Raw genomic sequence first — 21,427 nt, 5'->3', positions numbered from 1 at the left:
ATCTTTTGGGACCCAGATGATTGACAAGCACCCAGTGCTCAACATCCCCCAAAACTTGGAAGAGGCTACCTGGCAGGGGAGGGAGGCGTTTGCTCCTCCCGCCCCCTCCCCTCACCGGGGAGGGGCCACCTCAGATTTGGGACCCCCTCTCACTCACCACTCTGTACCTCTGCTCCCTCCTTCAGTTCGCAAACTGAATGGGGGAAACCCTAAAGTCCTCACACTTTGCCGTGCAGGGCCTGTCATGGTGGGGAAGGAGCCAGGCCAGCCCTGGGGTGGAGGCCCACCCCGGCCCCGCCCACCCAGGCCCCGCCCACCCAGGCTCCGCCCACCCAGGCTCCGCCCACCCAGGCTCCGCCCACCTCGAGGTCTTCACCCGGCCCCACCTCCTGGTGGGCGTGGCTCCAGCCCATCCACCGTCCTGGGTGGGCGTGGCTCTTGAGGCCCCTCTCTGCGGTGGGCGGGGCCCCTTTGGCCCATCCCTGCGGTGGGCGTGGCTCCCGGCGGCCCGGCGGCCCGGCGGCACGCGGACGACCGCGGGGTCCTAGTGCCCTGCGGCCGCAGGACCGGGACCAGCGCGCGCTCTCCGGCCGGCCGGGGCGTCCGGGCGTCGGGCGACCCCACCACCCCGCTCACGGTGGGCTGTCACCCCGGACCCCACCTGCCATGAGGAGCTCGCACCCCCTGGTCTTTCTCTCCCTGGTCGCCCTTTGCGGGCGCGGTGAGTTCTTTTCGGGGGACGGGATGGATGGGGGGACGGAAGGCGCCCCCATCCCCGGGGGAGGGGCCTGGGCTCGTCCCGGCCCAGTGGGGACGTGGGCGGGGCCGAGCCCACCAGCCCAGATGCTGGGGGCCTGGCCTGGATGAGCGCGGTGCCAGGTTTGGGGGTCACTTCTCCTCCCTGGGGACGGTGCCAGGTTTGGGGGTCACTTCTCCTCCCTGGGGACGGGGGGGGTCCCTGGGTGGATCAGCCGGGTGGGGGGACCCCAGCAGCCCCAGCGGGAAGGGAGGGACCCCGAGTCCCAGTCCTAACAGGGCTGAGACGCTTCCTTTCTGCACCCCCAGAGGTGGCTGCAAATCTGACTTAGAGAGAGGTCACCCCCAAATGCCACTACAGAGAAACCTCACCCCACGGGGCCCGGCTGGCAGCCCGTTTCAGGACGATCTTTCAGGAGAGATTTTATGACACCTCCACGTCGGGTTTCCCCAGCTCTGGCTGGGGCTTTGGCCCCGGGCTGGGCTGATAGGAACTGGTCATAGTAACCACACTATGCGGGGAAGACCCCCCCCCCCCGCAGCCTTGTCCAGGCAGGAGCTTAGACCTGGAGAGGAACGCCTGCCCCCCTTCACATGTCCCATCCGAAAGCCAGGGGTGGCCCATGCCTGTCATCCTAGCTACTCAGAAGACTGAGATCTGGAGGATCATGGTTCAAAGCCAATCCTGGGCAGGAAAGTCTGGGAGACTCATCTCCAGAATTAACCATCAAATAACCAGAAGTGGAGGTGTGACTCAAGTGGTAGAGTTAGCCTTGAGAAAAACAAACACAAAACCCTCAAGCACCCAGGCCCTGAGTTCAGACCCCAAGACCTACACACACACACACACACACACACACACACACACACACACACACACACACACACACACACACACACACACACACACACACACGAGAGCATAAAAAACACAGATGTCCCCCTGGAGACCCAAAGACCTTTCAGCTCCCAAACTCTGGCAAAAAAAAAAACCTGGGCCTAGATGAGCCTAGAGGACCACTACCTGCATCTTCCTAAAACAGAGCTCTAGTTCAGAGAGGTGCTGGGGTAGGAATGGGGAGCTATATAGGGAGCCTTTAGGAAGGGGAGTTCTTTTTAAGGGTGCTGATGACAGCTCACTAGGCATGCATCCTGGCTTTGGACCACCTACTAGGTGCCCCTAGGCCATACCTTTTGCCCTTCCTGGGCCTCAGTTTCCCTAACAGTCCTATGGAGCTGCTCTGCACAGCCTGATGCAGTCCCACTGAGCAGTGGATGTCCCCGAGTGTACATTCCTGGGCCCCACCCTGGCTCAGGGCTCAAGCTCTCTGGAAACCCAACCTGGGAATCTGCTTTTATGCAGAGATGATTCACACATCTGACTGGAGATTCAGGGATGATATGTGATGAACTCCTGCTAAGAGGTACAATCTCAGATTAAAGAAAAAAATCCATGGCAGCCGTGTGCACATGTGTGTGTGTGTGTGTGTGTGTGTGTGTGTGTGTGTGTGTGTGTACGTGCATATGTGCACGGGCATGCTTGTCCTGGGGCTTGAACTCTGGGTCTGGGTGCTGTGATGAGCTTTTTGGCTCAGGGCTAGCACTCTACCATTCAATCGAGAACTCCACTTTCAGCCTTTTTGAGTTTAGTGGAGATAAGAAGCTCACAGACTTTCCTGCTCAAGCTGGCATCAAACTGTGATCCTCAGATTTCTGCCTCCTGAGTAGCTAAGATCACAGGCGTGAGCCACCAGTGCCTGGCTTCACAGATGCCTTTTAATAAACACACATCTCACCTGCCCTTCTTGAGATACACACACACACACACACACACACACACACACACACACACACACACACACACGACAGTCTTTACCTTTCAAATGCCCACTTGCCAATGCTATTCTGTAGTTGTATTCCAAAATAATTAATGGATATGTCTTTCGTGTGTGTGTGTGTGTGTGTGTGTGTGTGTGTGTGTGTGTGTGTGTGTGTGTGTGTGTGTTCTTATCTGAGCACGGGCATGTGGGATGTGTTTTTATTGAAAGGCAGCCGAGAAGCCGAATGCATGCTGGTACTGGGCGGCTTGGACTCGGGCCTGAGCTCCATCGTTTTACTTTTTCTGTTCAAGGCTGGCATTCTACCACTTTAGCCACGTCTCTGCTTCGTTTTTTGCTCGTTCTTTGGAGATGAGAGTCTCATGGCCTTTTCTGCCCTGGCTGCCTTCAGACCTCAGCCCTCTCTCAGCCTCCAGAGTAGCTGGGATTATGGGCGTGAGCCTCCAACGCCTGGCTGTCTTTTCCTGTTTAAATCAGAATGCTTTTTCAGGCTTTACACACACACACTTACATGCACACGCATGTGCATGCACACGCACAGGTTAGAATTCCAGCGCTGGCTGTCTCTCAGATTGTTAACTTCTTTCCCTGGATCCCCTTTGCCAAGGAAAGCCGGGGCCTCTTCCCCATCAGAATCACTGGCTCAGCGCTGACCCCTGGTGGTGGTCCTGGCTCACTGCGTGGGCTGGTGGTCTCTCCTTCCCACTTGTGAAGCCCTGTCCCTGTATTTGGGACCTGGCAGACCTCATGGTCCTAGACCACAGATGGAATATGCATAAACACGGGATGTTCTGGGACCCCCCCCAGCTTTTGGGGGAGACAGAGAGCATGAAACGCAGCCCTTAGCAGCCATTCTAGTTACTCTCACCCTTTTGGACTCCACCAGTTCTGGCCTTCGCATGGGCAGTCTCCTTATGAGGGATCTTAGCAAGGGCACAGGGGGTTGGAGGTGTGGCTTGAGTGGTAGAGCAGCTGGTTCACAAATGCAAGGCCCTGGGTTCAAAATTCCCCCAGAAAGAAAAAAAAAGTCACAGGATTCAGAGGAGGGTCAGGCTGGGAAGGTAGCTCTGTGGTAGAGTACTCCATGCATGGAGCCCTGGGTTCGATTCCTCAGTACCACATAAACAGAGAAAGCTGGAAGTGGCACTGTGGCTCAAGTGGTAGAGGGCTAGCCTTGAGCAACAAAACAAAACAAAAGCCAAAAAAGCTCAGGGACAGTGCCCAGGCCCTGAGTTCAAGCCCAGTAGGGGAGAGGGGGGAGAGGGGAGACCAATATCTGATACCATCTCCTGGCACTTACTCAAATCTGAGTTGCTGATCTCTCTCATCCTCCTATGACCCACAGTTTGCCCACCTGAGAAGTGAAAAGTTCTGGGGTTCTGTAGCTTGTCATCCAGAGGGGATCCTTATGATAGTGGAGGGTCCCCAGTGAACTGAATACCTTACAGGCAAGATGGGCCCAAAGTGATTTTTTTAACTTTTTAATTTGGGGGGGGTCGTGGGGATTGAACTCTGGGCCTGGGCGCTGTCCCTCAGCTCTTCAACTCAAGGCAAGCGCTCTACCACTTTAACTACAGCACCACATCCAGTTTTCTGGTGATAAATTGGAGTTAAGAGTCTCACGAACTATCCTGCCCAGGCTGACTTTGAATGGCGATCCTCAGGTCTCAGCCTCCTGAGGAGCTAGGATTACAGGTGTGAGCTACTGGTACTGCCTGATGGGCCAAAAGTGAAGGAAGAGAGTTCTTTGGGTGGGCTCAAAGCTTGACCATGCTCCCCCCTACCAGCCTGGAATCTGGGGAACCCAGTGGGATAAACTTCCTGGGGCAGCAGAGGTGTGGGATCCAGCCTCCCTCACAATCATAAGCTTACATCTGTGCTGCAAAGTCTTTTTTCCTTTGTGCCAGTCCTGGGGCTTGAACTCAGGGTCTGGGCACTGTCCCTGAGCTCCTTTCCCTCAAGGCTAGTGCTCTACCACTTGGAGCCACAACGCCTCTTCCAGCTTTTCTGGTGGTTCATGGGAGATAAGAGTCTCAAGGACTTCCCTGCCCAGGCTGGCTTTGAAACGAGGATCCTCAGATCTCAGCCTCCTGAGTAGCTGGGAGGACAGGCGTGAGCATCGGTGCCCACTTTGCACTGTACGAGGAGAAACTGCTCAAGTAGAATGAATGAGCGAATGAAGGGCGGGCAGAAGAACCAAGGCGTAGCCCAGGGCTGCCTGCTGGCCTCTGGGAGACAAGATCCCTAGGTAGGAGAGGCTGGGCTGGGAATCTAGGGCAGGAATCCACAGTATCCTCCCCCACCCTCCCCCCCAGCTCAGGGAAGGGCAGGGAGGGGGAGGGGAGAGGGCAGCAGGTGCAGGAGCGGGTTTGCACTAGGCATTGAATAGTGCCTTTGCTCCAAATAGGCAGCCAGTTGGAAAGTGTGCTGCTCCCCAGGGGCTGGGAGGCCTGCCCGGCCCCGCCTGGGGTCCGCCCTGGCCCGATCCCTGGAGCACTCCGCTCCCTCCTACACAGGAACAGGGTTTGGTGCCATTCTGGGAATGGCTTTCTGGGAAAGGATGTAGTCAGGTTCTTGGATCTGGGGAACCAGGCCTTGCCCTGGCCAGCGCCCTATCCCCCATCCCCCCATCCTTCTGCTGGCTTCTCAGCATCTGGGGCTGCGGGTGTGTCTCTGACCTGCCCCCCTTTCTCCAAAGCCACACACACACACACACATACACATACACACACATGCACGTGCACGCATGCACACTCACACACAGGTCCCTCAACTTTACCTTCCCTTCCAGACACGAAGATGAGATACTCACATACTACTTGGCAAAAGATCTGGGGGCAGTTTGGGGGCCTAGAGTGTTGTGGGAGACACTGATGGGCTAGCTCAGGCTCTTTATATATCTCTATCTATCTATGATTTTTATTGAGATTAAGTATTACCTATATTTCCCAAATTTCACAGTGTTGTGGGATAGTGATCCTTAGTGAAAGTCGCCAACACATCTTAATCTTCACAAGGCAAATTGTCCTCATGGTCTATAAAGTTTGTGAGTTCTATGAGCTTTGACAATACAGCTATTGCTTCCACATCGGGTGATATGTACATTTCTTTCCTTTTGCTTAGTGTCAGCTGTTCCCTCTTTCCCTCTCCTTCCCTCCCTCCCATCGCTGCCTTTGAGTTGCTTCGTTCGTTTTCATCCATGTCCAGTGCAGCTGATGGGCCCCTCTGTTGTATGTTTCCCCTTTTCCCTCTGATTCTGTGTCCTCCTCCTCAGATGTGCGCATAGATATACCATATGGGTGGTCAAGAACTTGGAGTCATTTAGCAATGATACCACAAAATGAGTGGAAGTCCTTTGTTTCTCGATTCCTTTGTCATATCTCCTTGCATTTTGGCCTCAGCATGCACATATCAGGGAGACCAGGTGCCATTTGTCTCTTTGCTCTTGGCTTACCACATTCAAAATGATTTGCCTAGTTCCATCCATTTCCCTGCAAATGCCATTATTTTGTCCTTTCTAATGGCTACATAATATTTTTGGGGGGGTGGGGGTCCGGTCGTGGAGCCTGAACTCTGGGCCTGGGCGCTGTCCCTCAGCTCTTCAGCTCAAGGCTAGCGCTCTACCGCTTGAGCCACAGCGCCACTTCTGGCTTTTTTCTTTTTTGCTTATGTGGTGCTGGGGAATCGAACCCAGGGCCTCAGGCATGCAAGGCAAGCGCTCTACCACTGAGCCACCTTCCAGTCCTGGCTGCATAATATTCCGTTGTATATAGGTACCACAGTTTTTGGATCCATTCACCTGTAGTGGGGCATCTGCGTTGTTTCCATATCTTGGCTATGGTGAACAGTGCTACCTCAGGCTCTTTGAGCTAGGGTGCACTGTTGTTGATTTTTCTTTTTCATTCATTTAGGACCAGTCCTGGGACTTTTAACTCAGGGCTTGGGCACTCTCTCTTTTTTAGCTTTTTTACCCAAGGCTGGTGCTTTACCACTTGAAGCCACAGCTCCATTTCCGGCTGTTTGCTGGTTCCTTGGGGATAAGAGTCTTTCTAGGATGGTTCTACTTGGGCTGGCTTTGAACCATGATCCTTACATCTCAGTCTCCTGAGTCGCTGGGATCACAGGCACGCGCTACCAGCTCCTACCTTGAATTCCCAGCATCTAAATACTTGTGTCAGTCCCCAGAACCCCTGTGTTCCCCAGTCCTCACGGCTACCCTCACGCCTTTGCTGCCATAACTGGACAAGCCACCCCCCACACACACACCCCAAGCAGGTCTGACTCTGTGATTTCCCAGGGGACTGCCGCTTGGCTAACGCCGAGGAGAAGCTGATGGACGATCTTCTGAACCAAACTCGCTACAACAACCTGATCCGCCCGGCCACCAGCTCTTCCCAGCTCATCTCCATCAAGCTACAGCTGTTCTTGGCACAGCTCATCAGTGTGGTAGGTGCAGAGGTCCTGGGCAGCTGGGGCTCTGAGTTCGAGGGAGGACCCACCCATTTCCAGCCTTATGTGTAGGTCTTAGGGGGAGGGGATTCAGTTCTTTTTTTTGGGGGGGGGGAGTCCGGTCGTGGGGCCTGAACTCGGCCTGGGCGCTGTCCCTCAGCTCTTCAGCTCAAGGCTAGCGCTCTACCACTTGAGCCACAGCGCCACTTCTGGCTTTTTTCTTTTTGCTTATGTGGTGCTGAGGAATTGAACCAGGGCCTCAGGCATGCAAGGCAAGCGCTCTACCACTGAGCCACCTTCCCAGCCCCAGGGATTCAGTTCTTAGTGGGGAGAAAGGAGGTGTCAGGTGAGTGGAGTTTGTTTTGTTTTGTTTTCCCCTTTGTTTCTTTTTGTCCATCATGGGGCTTGAACTCAAGGCCTGGATGCTGTCCCTGAGCTTCTTTTTCTCAAGGTGAGCACTCTACCACTTGAGCCACAGTGCCACTTCCAGTTTTCTGGTGGTTCATTGGAGATAAGAGTCTCTGGGGGGGCTTTTCTGCTCAGGCTGGCTTTGAACTACGATCCTCAGATCTCAGCCTCCTGAGTAGCTGGGAATGGCAGGCGTGCGCCACTGGTGCCCAGCTATGCTGGCATCTTCTTAATCCCCAGTCCCTCCTTCAGTTCTATAGTGTTCAAGAAAACATTGGCCAAGCCAGTGATGTGCATGCCTGTCATCCTAGCCACCCAGGAGGCTGAGACCTGAGGATCATGGTTGGAAGTCAACCCAAGCAAAAAAGTCCAGGAGACTCTTACCTCCAATGAACCACCAGAAAAGCTGGCAGTGAGGCTGCTGTTCAAGTAGTAGAGTGCTAGCCTTGAGTGGAAAGAGCTCAGGGACAGAGTCCAGACCCTGAGTTCAAGCCACAGGCACAAAAGGAAGGAAGGAGGGAAGGAAGGAGGAAAGGAAGGAAGGAAGGAAGGAAGGAAGGGAAGGGAAGGGAGGGAGAGAGGGAGGGAAGGGCGGGAGGGAGGGAGGGATGGAAGAAAGGGAGGGAAGGAAGGGAGGGAGGAAGGGAGGGAGGGAGGAAGGGAGGGAGGGAGGGAAGAAAGGAAGGGAGGAAAGAAGGAAGGAAGGAAGGAAGGAAGAAAGGAAGGAAGGAAGGAAGGAAGAAAGGAAGGAAGGAAGGAAGGAAGGAAGGAAGGAAGGAAGGAAGGAAGGAAGGAAGGAAAAAATTGTCCAAATCGCTAGTTGGCCTCCCTGAGGAGAAAGCCCAGCTAGCCCCAGATGGAGAGGGCTCCATGTCCCGATCTCTGCCCCCCCCCTTTCAGTGGCAGGCGGCAGGCAGTGAGGACGCCCAGCCAGGCCGTACCCCAGCTGCTGTGAGAACATTCTAGAGCAGCCAAGGGCATAAAGCTTCATTGGGTAACCCAGCTGCTTCTCTGGACGGTTGCCCTGGGGAAGGTGGACAGGCAGGAGCCTTCCAGAAGGCAAAGGGAACATAGCCCCGTAGCCCTATTCCTGGGGATACTGCTGGGAGAAGTCAGAGTCTGTAAAAGCTGACATAAACATGAAATGCTCGGTTTTAAGGGAATGGAGTTGTTTTCAGCTTAAAGGATTTGTTTTTTCGTTCTCTGTGCCAGTCCTGGGCTCGAATTCAGGGCCTGGGCACTGTCCCTGGCCCTTTGCTCAAGGCTAGCACTTTACCACATGAAGCCACAGCACCACTTCCAGCTTTTTCTGTATGTGGTACTGAGGAATCGAACCCAGGGCTTCATGCATGCTAGGCAAGCACTCTACCACTGAGCCACATTCCCAACCCCAGCAGTAAGAATTTTAAGAATTTTCCTGCCCAGGCTGGCTTTGAACCAAGGCCCTCAGATGTCAGCCTCCTGAGTAGGTAGGATTCCAGATGTGAGCCACCAGTACCCAGTCTTGTCTTGTCTTTTTCTTTCTTTCTTTTTCCTGTCAGCACTGGAGCTTAAACTCAGGGCCTGGGCGCTGTCCCTGACCTCTTTTACTCAAGGCTAGCACTCTACTACTTTGAGCCACAGCTCCACTTCCGGTTTTCTGGTGGTTCATGGGAGATAAGAGTGTCAGGGACTTTCTTACTAGGCCTGGCTTCGAACCGTGATCCTCAGATCTCAGTCTCCTGCATAGTTGGAGCCTCCAGCGCCCAGTTTTTTCTATCTTGATGTCCTGATGGCTCTCTCTCTCCCCAGAATGAGCGAGAACAGATCATGACCACCAACATCTGGCTGAAGCAGGTAAGGCCCCGCAGGGCCAGGGTTCATCACCTGGAGGAGGGCCGCCCTCGGGTGGTGAGGGACTGACCAGTGACTGGGCCTTGTAGCAATGGACAGACTACCGCCTGGCATGGGACAGCGCCCGCTACGAGGGGGTGAAGATCCTGCGGATCCCCTCCAAGCGCATCTGGCTCCCTGATATCGTGCTTTACAACAAGTGAGTGGCGGGGCGGGCCCAGGCCTCCCTGGGTCAGGTGAGTGAGTGGCCAGCATGGAACCCCCAGATCACAGCCCCCTGTCTGTCTCTGTGATTTTTTTCTTATGGGGAGGGGGGATTCCAGTCATGGGGCTTGGACTCAGGGCCTGGGTGCTGTCCCTGAGCTCTTTTATTCAAGGCTAGTGCTCTATCACTGAGCCACAGCACCACTTCTGGTTTTCTAGTGGTTCATTGGAGATAAGAGTCTCATCCATTTTCCTGCCCAGGCTGGCTTTGAACCATGATCCTCAGATCTCAGCCTCCTGAGTAGCTAGGATGACAGGCATGAGCCACAGACACCTGGCTTCTGTTTGAATCCTGGTTGCTTTGTCACTGCTGGGTCCTAGGGTCACTGATGGGTCTTGTGCAGATAGCTCAGGTGGCCCCAGGGTGTTAGCTACTCCAGCCGCTCAGGCAGAAGGAGCCTACAAGCTCAGGCAGCAAGCAAGAGTCCATCCGAACAGCAACAACAACAATAAAAGGAGTATGCCAGGTACTAGTAGCTCACAATGGTAATTCTAGCTACTCAGGAGGCTGAAATAGGAGTTCCAAGCCAGCCCAGGCAGACGTGTCTAAGAGGCTCTTATCTCCAATGAACCAGTCAAAAGTCAGCTCAAGTGGTAGAAAATTATTCTTGAGCAGAAGAAGCTGAGAGTGCAAGGCCTTGAGTTCTATCCCCGGTCCTGGCACACACACACACACACACACACACACACACACACACACACACACACAAGGGAAAGCAGAAGAAGGGATGACATTGTCCAAAAAAGAATTGTCCTCATTACCTGACTTAACAAAATGGTGATTCTTCTGTATAACACCTTAACAATAACAAGTTACGGGCTGGGAAGGTGGCTCAGTGGTAGAGCGCTTGCTTTGCATGCCTGAGGCCCTGGGTTCGATTCCTCAGCACCACATAAGCAAAAAGAAAAAAGCCGGAAGTGGCGCTGTGGCTCAAGAGGTAGAGCGCTAGCCTTGAGCTGAAGAGCTGAGGGACAGCGCTCAGGCCCAGAGTTCAGGTCCCACAATCGGACCCCCAAAAAAAAAATAAGTTACATACAGTTATATGTTTATATATAATAGTTATAACTATATAAATATATAATATAACATAAAGATATATTTATAAATGTATATTTTTAATGGAATATGGCTGGGTGCTGGTGGCTCACATTTGAAGCCAGCCTAAGCAGGAAATTCTTCACAGACTTTTTTTTTTTTTGGGTCTGGTCGTGGGGCCTGAACTCTGGGCCTGGGCGCTGTCCCTCAGCTCTTCAGCTCAAAGCTAGCGCTCTACCACTTGAGCCACAGCGCCACTTCCAGCTTTTTTCTTTTTTGCTTATGTGGTGCTGAGGAATCGAACCCAGGGCCTCAGGCATGCAAGGCAAGCGCTCTAGCACTGAGCCACCTTCCCAGCCCCTTCTTCACAGACTTGTATCAACAATAAATCACTGAGAAAAAGCCGGAAGTGGCTTTGTGGCTTAAGTGGTAGAGTGCTAGCCTTGAGCAAAATTAGCTCAGGGTCTTCATCCAGGCTCTGAATTTAAGACCTAGGACCAGAAAAAGAAAAAATAAGAGAGAGGAATATTTAGAGGAGAGGACTGATAAACTGATAAGAGTTCAGATCTTACGTGTACTACTTTTAAGTGTTCTGAACTTGTAGAAGCAACTTACCTTCTCTGAGCCTTGGTTTTCCCATCTGTGAAATGGGACAATCTTGAAATGGTAACAAAGCAATCCCATTAGTCGGGCACCAGTGGCTCTCACATCTGTCATCCTAGCTCTGCAGGAGGCTGAAATCTGTGGATCATGGTTCAAAGCCAGCCTGGGCAGGGAAGTCCATGAGACTCTTCTCTCCCACGAACCACTAGAAAACAGAAGTGGAGCTGTGGCTTAAGTGGTAGAGCACTAGCCTTGAGCAAAGTGGGGCTCAGGGACAGCGCCCAGGCCCTGAGTGTAAGCCCCAGGAACTGGTAAAACAACCCCTGTCCCCCTGCAAAAAATAATGCCAACTACGAGGCCTTAATGAAGCTATTCTCAGGAAACTCCTCACTGCCTGAGGGGGGGCTGGGAAAGAGTGGTCCCCCCAGGGTGTGTGTGTGTGCTTGTGTGTGCATGTGTGTGTGTGTGTGTGTGTGTGTGTGTGTGTTTCCCTTCCTCTCCTCCCTGATCGGCCCCATCCCCACCCCCACAGCGCCGATGGTACGTACGAGGTGTCCGTCTACACCAACGCGGTGGTCCACTCCAATGGCAGCATCGAGTGGCTGCCCCTGGCCATCTACAAGAGCGCGTGCAAGATCGAGGTGAAGCACTTCCCCTTTGACCAGCAGAACTGCTCGCTCAAGTTCCGCTCGTGGACGTACGACCACACGGAGATCGACATGGTGCTCATGTCCCCCACGGCCAGCATGGACGACTTCACCCCCAGTGGCGAATGGGACATCGTGGCCCTGCCGGGACGCAGGACGGTGAACCCCTGGGACCCCAGCTACGTGGACATCACCTATGACTTCATCATCAGGCGCAAGCCGCTCTTCTACACCATCAACCTGATCATCCCCTGCGTGCTCATCACCTCGCTGGCCATCCTGGTCTTCTACCTGCCCTCGGACTGTGGTGAGAAAATGACGCTGTGCATCTCGGTGCTGCTGGCTCTCACGTTCTTCCTGCTGCTCATCTCCAAGATCGTGCCCCCCACCTCCCTCGATGTCCCCCTCATCGGCAAGTACCTCTTATTCACCATGGTGCTGGTCACCTTCTCGATCGTCACCACGGTGTGCGTGCTCAACGTCCACCACCGCTCGCCCAGCACGCACACCATGGCCGCCTGGGTCAAGCGCTGCTTCCTGCACAAGCTGCCCACCTTCCTCTTCATGAAACGCCCCGGCCCTGATGACCCCCCAGCCCAGGCCCCCCAGCCCGGCCAGTTATCCCTGAGCAAGCCAGAGACCCCAGCCAGTCCTTCCCACCTCTATGGGAACGCCATGTACTTTGTGAACCCCACCCTGGCGACCCCCACTTCTCCCATGGGGTCTCACCGGACAGGTGTCCCCAAGGATTTCCGGCCTCGGCGCTCAGGGAGATTCCAGCAAGACGTGCAGGAAGCTTTAGAGGGGGTCAACTTCATTGCCCAGCATATGAAGAGCAATGACCAGGACCAGAGCGTAAGTCTATAAGTCCAGGCTTCCCTGTCCACCCGCCCATGCATGGGGGCGGAGTGGGTGAGATCAAGCCACCCCTTTGGCATTTCCAGATTTAGAGATTTAGAACGCACAAAACTCCTGGAGAACGGAGTTGGTTTGCTTTGGTGTTAGTACTGGGATTTGAACTCAGGGCCCAGACACCCTGATTCCTTTTAAGCTGTTTCCACTCAAGGTTGGTGTACCTACCATTTGAGCCGCAGCTTCATTTCCAGCTTTTTTGGTGGTTCATTGGAAATAAAGATCTCACAGGCTTTTCTGCCCAGGCTGGTTTTGAACCTAGATTATCTGATCTCAGCCATTTGAGTAGCTGCCCCCAGCTTCAAATAATGCCTCCAAACAAATAACACACCTGATAATAATCGAACACGGTGCAGAATGAGGTAGTCACAGACATTCTCTGTGCTCATTTCTAAACGGGACACAAGTTTCATGTTTTCATTTCAACCCAGATCAGATCCTCTTTTGAACAGCTATTTTATTTTTTATTTTTGGATGCCGGTCCTGGGCACTGTCCCTGAGCTTCTTTTTTTTTTTTTTTTTTTTTTTTTTTTTTAATTTTTTTTTATTGTAGAGATACTATACAGAGGGTTACAGTTACATGAGTGAGGTAATGAGTACACTTCCACTTCCTCTTGAACATTGTTACCCCCTCCATTGTTTTCCCCCTACCATCCCCTCCCTCCCTCCCTTCCCCAAGGTTCTTTTTTTTTTTTTTTTTTTTGATCGTGATTAAGTGATTACTTAATTTCCGGAAATTCACAGTATTGTGGAATAATGATGCTCATTTAAAGTCACAAGTTCATTCTAACTTTCCTGGAGCAAATTGTCTATCACAGTCTGTAATATATAACGGTGCTCATATGTTATATACCATATATGTGATCAGCAGCATGGGGATATTTAGTAGTGGTTCAACCAGATGAGTGGGAGTTCTTTGTTTCTTAAGTCCTGTTAGTTTTGTCATATCACCTAACATTTTGGATTCATCATCCACTTATCAGGGAGACCATGTACTGTTTGTCTCTTCGTTCTTGGCTTACCTCGCTCAACATGATTCCTTCTAGCTCCATCCATTTCCCTGCAAATGCCATTATTTTGTCATTTCTAATGGCTGCATAATATTCCATTGTGTATAGATACCACAATTTTTGGATCCATTCATCTGTGGTGGGGCATCTAGGTTGTTTCCATATCCTAGCTATTGCGAACAGTGCTGCAATAAACATGGAGGTGCACGTGTCCTTGTATATTGGTTCCTGTTGTTCAGGGTAGATGCCTAGAAGTGGTATGACTGGGTCGTAAGGGAGGTCAATCTTTAGCTTTCTAAGGACCCTCCAGACTGCTTTCCAAAGTGGTTGTATGAGTGTACATTCCCACCAGCAGTGTAATAGCGTTCCTCGTTCTCCACATCCCCTCCAGCATTTGTCGTTGGCTGATTTGTGGATGTGGGACATTCTGACTGGGGTAAGGTGGTATCTCAGGGTTGTCTTTATTTGCATTTCCTTCACCACCAGGGATGATGAACATTTCCTCATGTGTTTCTTTGCCATTTTTATTTCTTCATTTGAGAAGTCCCTCTTTAGTTCCCTTGCCCATTTAGTAATTGGTGTGTTGGGTTTGGGAGGGATTAGTTTCTTGAGTTCCCTGTATATACAGGATGTTAACCCCTTGTCTGATATGTTGCTGGTAAATATTTTTTCCCAATTAGTTGGTTGTCTTTCTAGCTTGGTTGCGATAGCTTTATCTGTGCAGAAGCTTTTTATTTTAAGGTAGTCCCATTTGTCGAGTCTCTCTCCAATTTGTTGTGACCCTGGGACTCTGTTCAGGAAGTTCCTTCCTGTGCCTATTAGTTCAAGTGTCTCTCCTACTCTGTCCTGCAGTAGTTTCAGAGATTCAGGTTTAATGTTAAGGTCTTTAATCCATTTTGAGTTGATGTTGGTGCATGGTGATAGGCTGGGGTCCACTTTTAGTTTTCTGCATGTGGCTGCCCAGTTTTCCCAGCACCAACGGTTGAAGAGGCTGTGTTTCTTCCATTGTATGTCTTTGGCTCCTTTGTCGAATATCAGCTGGCTGTAGGCCTGTGGATTTATTTCTGGATCTTCTATTCTGTTCCATTGGTCTTCGGGTCTGTTTTTGTGCCAGTACCATGCTGTCTTTGTTATTATAGCTCTGTAGTAGAGTTTGAAGTTCGGCATGGATAGCCCTCCCATATTGTCTTTATCCCCTAGAATTGTTTTGGCTATTCTAGGTCTTTTGTTGTTCCATATGAATTTTTGGACTGTTTTCTGTATTTCAGTGATGTACGTCATTGGGATTTTAATAGGAATTGCGTTGAATTTGTATATTAGTTTTGGAAGTATTACCATCTTTACTATATTAAGTCGGCCTATCCAGGAGCATGGGAGGTCTTTCCATTTCCTAGTGTCTTCTGCAATTTCTTTCTTTAACTTTTTATAGTTCTCATTAAATAGTTCTTTTACATCTTTGGTTAGGTTAATTCCTAAATATTTTATTTTTCGGGAGGTTATTGTGAATGGGGTTGCTCCCTTTATTTCCCTCTCTTCCTGTACATTATCAGTGTATAGGAAGGCAACTGATTTTTGTGGGTTTATTTTGTATCCTGCTATTTTGCCAAAGTGATTTATGATTTCTAAGAGTTTGGGGATGGAGTTTTTGGGATCGTGGAGGTATAGTATCATGTCGTCTGCAAAAAGGGATAGTTTAACTTCTTCTTTTCCTATGAGGATCCCTTTAATGTCTTTTTCTTGCCTTATTGCCCTGGCTAAGGGTTCTAGGACTATATTGAAGAGGAGTGGAGACAGTGGGCATCCTTGCCTTGTTCCTGATTTTAGGAGAATTGGTTGTAGCTTTTCCCCATTAAGTATAATATTGGCTATTGGTCTGTCATAAATGGCTTTTATTGTTTTTAGAAATGTTCCTTCTATTCCTATTTTCTCCAGAGCTTTTAGCATGAATGAATGTTGAATTTTGTCAAAGGCCTTTTCTGCATCTGTAGCGATAATCATGTGATTCTTGACCTTGGCTCTGTTGATATGTTGGATTACATTTATTGACTTACGTATGTTAAACCATCCCTGTGTCTCTGGGATGAAGCCTACCTGGTCATAGTGAATTATTTTTTTTATGTGTTTCTGGATTCTGTTAGCTAGAATCTTGTTAAGGATCTTTGCATCTGTGTTCATCAAGGAGATTGGCCTGTAATTCTCCTTTTTGGTTGGGTCTTTGCCTGGTTTGGGGATGAGTGTGATATTGGCTTCGTAGAATGAGTTTGGGATAGCTCCTTCCTTCTCTGTTTCTCTGAAGAGCTTGAGGAGTATGGGTATTAGTTCTTGTTTAAAGGTCTTATAGAATTCTGCTGTGAATCCATCTGGTCCTGGGCTTTTTTTTGTTGGAAGACTTTTGATAGCTTCCTGTATCTCATTATAGGATATTGGCTTATTTAATTGGTTAACTTCTTCTTTGCTCAGTTTGGGCAACTTGTATTTCTCTAAAAATGCATCCATTTCTGCCCGATTTTCTTCCTTTAGAGAGTATAGCTTTTGAAAGTAGTCTGTTAGAATTGTTTGGATATCTTGGGTACGTGTGGTGATGTTTCCCGTGGCATCCCTAATCCTATTAATATGGGTTTCCTCTCTTCTTTTTTTAATTAATCTAGCCAATGGGCCATCAATTTTGTTTATTTTTTCAAAGAACCAGCTTTTTGTTTGGTTTATTTTGGTTATGGTTTTCTGATTTTCTAATTGGTTAATCTCTGCTTTTAATTTGGTTATCTGGCTTCTTCTAGTAGCTTTAGGTTCCATTTTTTCCTGTTTTTCTAGCTGTTTTAATTGCAACATGAGATTATTTACTTGGTCTGTCTCCATTCTCTTGATGTGGGCACTGAGGGCAATAAATTTGCCCCTCAGGACTGCTTTTGCTGTGTCCCACAAGTTTCTTTGTGAGGTGTTTTCATTTTCATTGAGTTGTAGGAAATGCTTTATTTCTTCTCTGATCTCTTCTGTTATCCAGGCATTGTTAAGGAGTGTGCTGTTCAATTTCCATGTATTGGAGAAATTTCTGCGGTATGCTTTGTTATTGAGAGCTAGCTTGATTCCACTGTGGTCAGATAGGATACAGGGGATTATGTCGATCCCTTTGTATTTGCTTAAGTTCCTTGCATGAACTATGATATGGTCTATTTTGGAGAAAGTTCCATGAGCTGCTGAGAAGAATGTGTACTGTGTTGTTTTAGGGTGAAATACTCGGTAGATGTCAGTTAATTCCGCTTGCAGTATGGCCTCTCTTAATTCGGTAGCTTCTTTGCCAATCCTCTGGTTGGTAGACCTGTCCTTTGGTGAGAGTGGTGTGTTAAAGTCTCCTAGTATTATCGTATTGGGATCTATTTTATTCTGTAAGTTTGAGAGCATTTGTTTGACATATCTGGGTGCACCAATATTTGGGGCATATAAGTTGATGATGGTTATATCCTCCTCTTGGATTGTTCCCTTTATTAATATGTAGTGTCCGTCCTTGTCTTTCTGTACTGATTTTAATGAAAAGTTTATTTTGTCAGATATCAGGATAGCTACACCTGCTTTCTTACTGGGGGCGTTTGATTGGTAGATCCTTTTCCACCCCTTCACTCTGAGTTTGTTTGTATGTTTGGCTGAGAGGTGGGTCTCCTGAAGGCAACAGATGGATGGGTCTTGTTTTCTTATCCAGTCCTCAGTTCGTTTTCTTTTAATTGGCGAATTCAGCCCATTTATATTAAGAGAAAGTATAGAGAGATGCATTGTTGTCCCTGCCATTCCGTTTTCCTAAGTTTTTCTTTTTTCCTTTCCTCCTGTGCTTGCTCAGTTAGACTTTGAGTAACGCCTGTTTGGGGCAGGCCCCAGTTCCTGGCTGCTTTCTTCAGGTTGTGTCCCCCCTCTTAGAATTCTTTGTAATGCTGGCTTAATGTTTATGAATTCATTTAGTTTTTCTTTGCTATTAAAAGTTTTCAGTTCTCCATCAAATGTGAATGCTAGCTTTGCCGGGTAGATCAGTCTGGGTTGGCAGTTATTGGCTCTCAGGGCTCGTATGGTGCTTTCCCAGGCTTTTCTTGCATTCATTGTTTGTGTGGAGAGATCTGCAGTAATTCTTATTTTTTTCCCATTGTAGTATAGCTCCTTCTTCATTTTTGCTGCATGCAGGATTGTTTCCTTATTATTCAGATCTATCATTTTTACTATAATGTGTCTAGAAGTGTTTCCTGAGCTTCTTTTGCTCAAGACCACACTGCTCTACCACTTGAGCCACAACACCACTTTGGGTGTTTTTATTGGGAGGGAGGGAGTTTTTATTTGGAGATAAGAGTCTCACAATCTTTCCTACCCAGGCTGGCCTCAAAACTTCCATCTTCAGGTCTCAGCCTCCTGCGTAGGTAGGGATTACAGGCATGCGCTGCTGGTGCCTGCCTGGCTTGGACAGGTTCAGAAGGCACAGTGGGGTCTGAGAGCTGGGAGGGAGACGGTTTGTGGCTGATGGATAGAGATGCCTTCTCTTACCTTTTCTCGTCTTCTTTCCTCGGCCTGTGTTCTCTGGGGAAGCAAAGCATTCCATTAGTTAGCATGGATGAAGAGCGCAGGCCGGGTAAGCTCTATATTCACTCTGTGCTAAGAAAATCCAGACCAGCTGACAAATAGAATGTAGGGCGTGAATTCTCTTCTGCAGCCAGCTACTCAAGATGGTAGCCTTGCTGAGGGTGGGGAGGGGTGTATCAGTGGCTCCCGCCTGTCCTAACTAGTCAGGAGGCTGAGATCTGAGGATCATGCTTAGAAGCCAGCCCAGGGAGGAGAGTTTGTAAGATTTTTCTCTCCAGTGACCCAGCAAAAACAAAAAAAACAACAAAACTAGCTCAAGTGGTAGAGCACCAGCTTTGGGTGGAAAAAGCCAAGCAAGACAATGAAGCCTTGAATTTAAGCCCCAGTACTGGCACACGCACACACATATACCCATGTGCGCATGTGCACACTCATCCACCATTTGGAATTAGGGTCCAAGAAGGCCAAGAAGCGCAGGCAGGCTGCTGGGGCTCAGGGTGAAGCACCCATGGTGTTTGTCTGGGGGTGAGGGAGCTGCTTTGACTCCTGGGTATCCTGGAGGGGTGACACACATCATAGGCCAGTGACATCAGCTGCCTGTGCATCTCCAGAGACTCCACAGAGCCCTTCTGGGTTGGGGACAGGGTGGGGAACCTGAGCCTGGACCGTGGCCTCTCTTTGGGGCCTCTTCCGCCCAGTGCCAAGGAGATGAGGGCATCTGGAAGTTGAGCAAGGTTTTGCCAACATTGAGACTGTGAACCTGTCATTTCTAACCCGGTCTGGGCCAGGAGTTAGTCTGTTTGTGCCGCAGGTCTATTCATGACAATTCAGAGCCTCGGGCTCTTGCTTGGCTTTTTCTGCTCAAGGCTGGTGCTCTACCACCTGAACCACAACTCCACTTCCAGTTTTCTGCTGGTTCATTGGACCTACGAGTCTCATAGACTTTCCTGCCTGGGCTGGCTTCCAGCCATGATCCTCAGATCTCAGCCTCCTGAGTGGCTGGGATTACAGGCATGAGCTACTGGCACCCAGCAACATCCTTGGTTTTTGAGTAGCAAGGCACAGGCAGGCCAATCCCTGGAGGGACAGTGGCACTAGTGACCCCAAAGCTGCTCTGTGTAGTTCAGTTCCTGGGGGCCCTGCCGTGTCCGAGGGGGGCGGGAATGGGAGAGGTCCCCAGCGCTGCACACCTTTAACCAGCCCCTCTGTCTGCCCGCAGGTCGTGGAGGACTGGAAGTTCGTGGCCATGGTGGTGGACCGGCTGTTCCTGTGGGTTTTTGTGTTCGTGTGCGTCCTGGGCACCGTGGGGCTCTTCCTGCCCCCCCTCTTCCAGACCCACACCCCTTCCAAAGTCCCCTAGGCCACCCCACAGGGGACCCCTGGGTCATGAGGGGGTGGGCAAATGGCTGCTTCCTTCCTGGCCACACTTGGGGTAATTCCCATCAAAGCAGCCAGAGGCACAAGAGGAACAGAGAGAAGAAGGGTCCTGAACTGCCTTCTGGAAAGTTCCAGCAGGAGCAAGGGGGTAGTGGGGAGCACTCAGGCTTCCTCCCTGGTCCAGGCCCTTGGGGTCAGCTAAACACCAATGACCTCATGCCCAGGTTCAGGCCTGCACCCCCCCCCCCCGTCCATCTCCCACCACGCCCCCCTATGCCCTGAGATCCCTGGCCATCTGTCTGTCCCTCACACACGTTTTATCCAGCTCAGAATCTTTGCTGTTTGTCCAACATTCCCCAAGCCCTCTGCTGTCCCAAGTTCTTCCCTGGGCTTCATTCATCATGGATTAGCTCCCATGATCCTCGGCGCCAGTACCACCTCCTGCAAGAAGCCCTCCGTGATTACTCATTCCAACACAGTCCCCTGTGACTTCACCATGTTCCTCCGGCTGTGTACCAGCCACCGCCACCCACTAGAGTGTGTGTGCCACAAGGACGGGGCGCTGCTCCTTCCTTATTGCTCTAGGGACTGAACACAGCACAAGCAGGTGCAGAATAAATATGTCTCAAATGAATGAGTGACTTGCGCTCCTCCTTCTCTCCTTCAAGACTTCACAGCTCAGGGGTCACCTGATTCAGGCCTGTCTCCCTCACACTGTGACAGGCTGGGGACTTGAACTCAGGGCCTAGGTGCTGTCCCTGAGCTTTTATCTGCTCAAGGCTGGTGCTCTATCACTTGAGTCATAGCTCGACTTCCTGCTTTTTGGTGGGTCACTGGGGATGAGTCCACAGCCTGTTCACACACACACACACACACACACACACACACACATACACACACACAGGCTTTGAGCCAGGATCCACAGATCTCAGCCTCCTGAGTAGCTAAGATTGCAGGTTCAACCCACTCTCCCCAACCTATAAGTACTCAAGAACACATAGACATAGCCCAGCGCCGGTGGCTCACGCCTTTCATCCTAGCTGCTCAGGAGGCTGAGATCTGAGGATCTCAGTTCAAAGCCAGCCTGGGCAGGAAAGGCCATGAAACTCTTATCTCCAATAAACCCCCAGAAAACCTGAAGTGGCTCTGTGGCTCAAGTGATAGAGCACTAGCCTTGAGCTGAAGAGCTGAGGGACAGCGCCCAGGCCCAGAGTTCAAGCCCCCTGATGGACAAAACAAAACAAAAAAACAACGAAGAACACACAGACAGGAAAACAAGAAAACAGAATCACTCTTAACACAGTTAACAAGTACTGAAGGGTGCGAGTACTGAAGGGTGCGATGCTGGGTGCCAGGCAGCGCCCCCCGCCCACCCCAGCAGGCTGGAGCCCATCTGATCATCAGGCTGCTGAAGGTGTGTGTGTGGGGGGGGGTCCTCCACAGTACACAGGTCACCTGGCACAGGGACAGGGCCCAGAGCCCGCACTCCCAGATGGAGCCCCCTCCCTCTCTTGCCTGCCCCTCCCATCCCGCCCATCCCCTCCCTCCCCTCATCCTACCCCCCCTACCCCATCCTTTTGCTCTGCCCTCTGTTCTCGCCCCGCCCTCCGACGCTCACCCTGCCTCTCGTATAGCCACGCCCACCTCTTGCTCCGCCCCCTCTTCTCGCCACGCCCACGCTCCCCGCTCGCCACGCCCCTCCGCTCGCCACGCCCCTCCGCTCGCCACGCCCCTCCGCTC

The 21,427-nt window shown here is 50.9% G+C and overlaps 1 protein-coding gene across 1 annotated transcript; it reads left to right on the top strand.

The window, feature by feature from the left end:
* The first annotated feature begins 666 nt into the window (after nucleotides 1-666).
* Chrnb4 (cholinergic receptor nicotinic beta 4 subunit) lies at nucleotides 667-19,763 on the top strand. Its single transcript, XM_070042803.1, has 6 exons — nucleotides 667-721; nucleotides 6,892-7,040; nucleotides 9,243-9,287; nucleotides 9,374-9,483; nucleotides 11,720-12,689; nucleotides 19,530-19,763. The coding sequence occupies exons 1-6, from the start codon at nucleotides 667-669 to the stop codon at nucleotides 19,668-19,670; spliced, it is 1,470 nt and encodes a 489-aa protein (XP_069898904.1). The 3' UTR covers nucleotides 19,671-19,763.
* Nucleotides 19,764-21,427: the final 1,664 nt, after the last annotated feature.

Source organism: Dipodomys merriami, unplaced genomic scaffold (genome assembly GCF_024711535.1).
Source record: "Dipodomys merriami isolate MVZ:Mamm:240054 unplaced genomic scaffold, mDipMer1.0.p SCAF_33, whole genome shotgun sequence".
NCBI lineage: Eukaryota > Metazoa > Chordata > Mammalia > Rodentia > Heteromyidae > Dipodomys > Dipodomys merriami.
The sequence above is the reverse complement of the archived record's forward strand: the minus strand, read 5'-3'. Positions and strand labels throughout refer to the sequence as shown.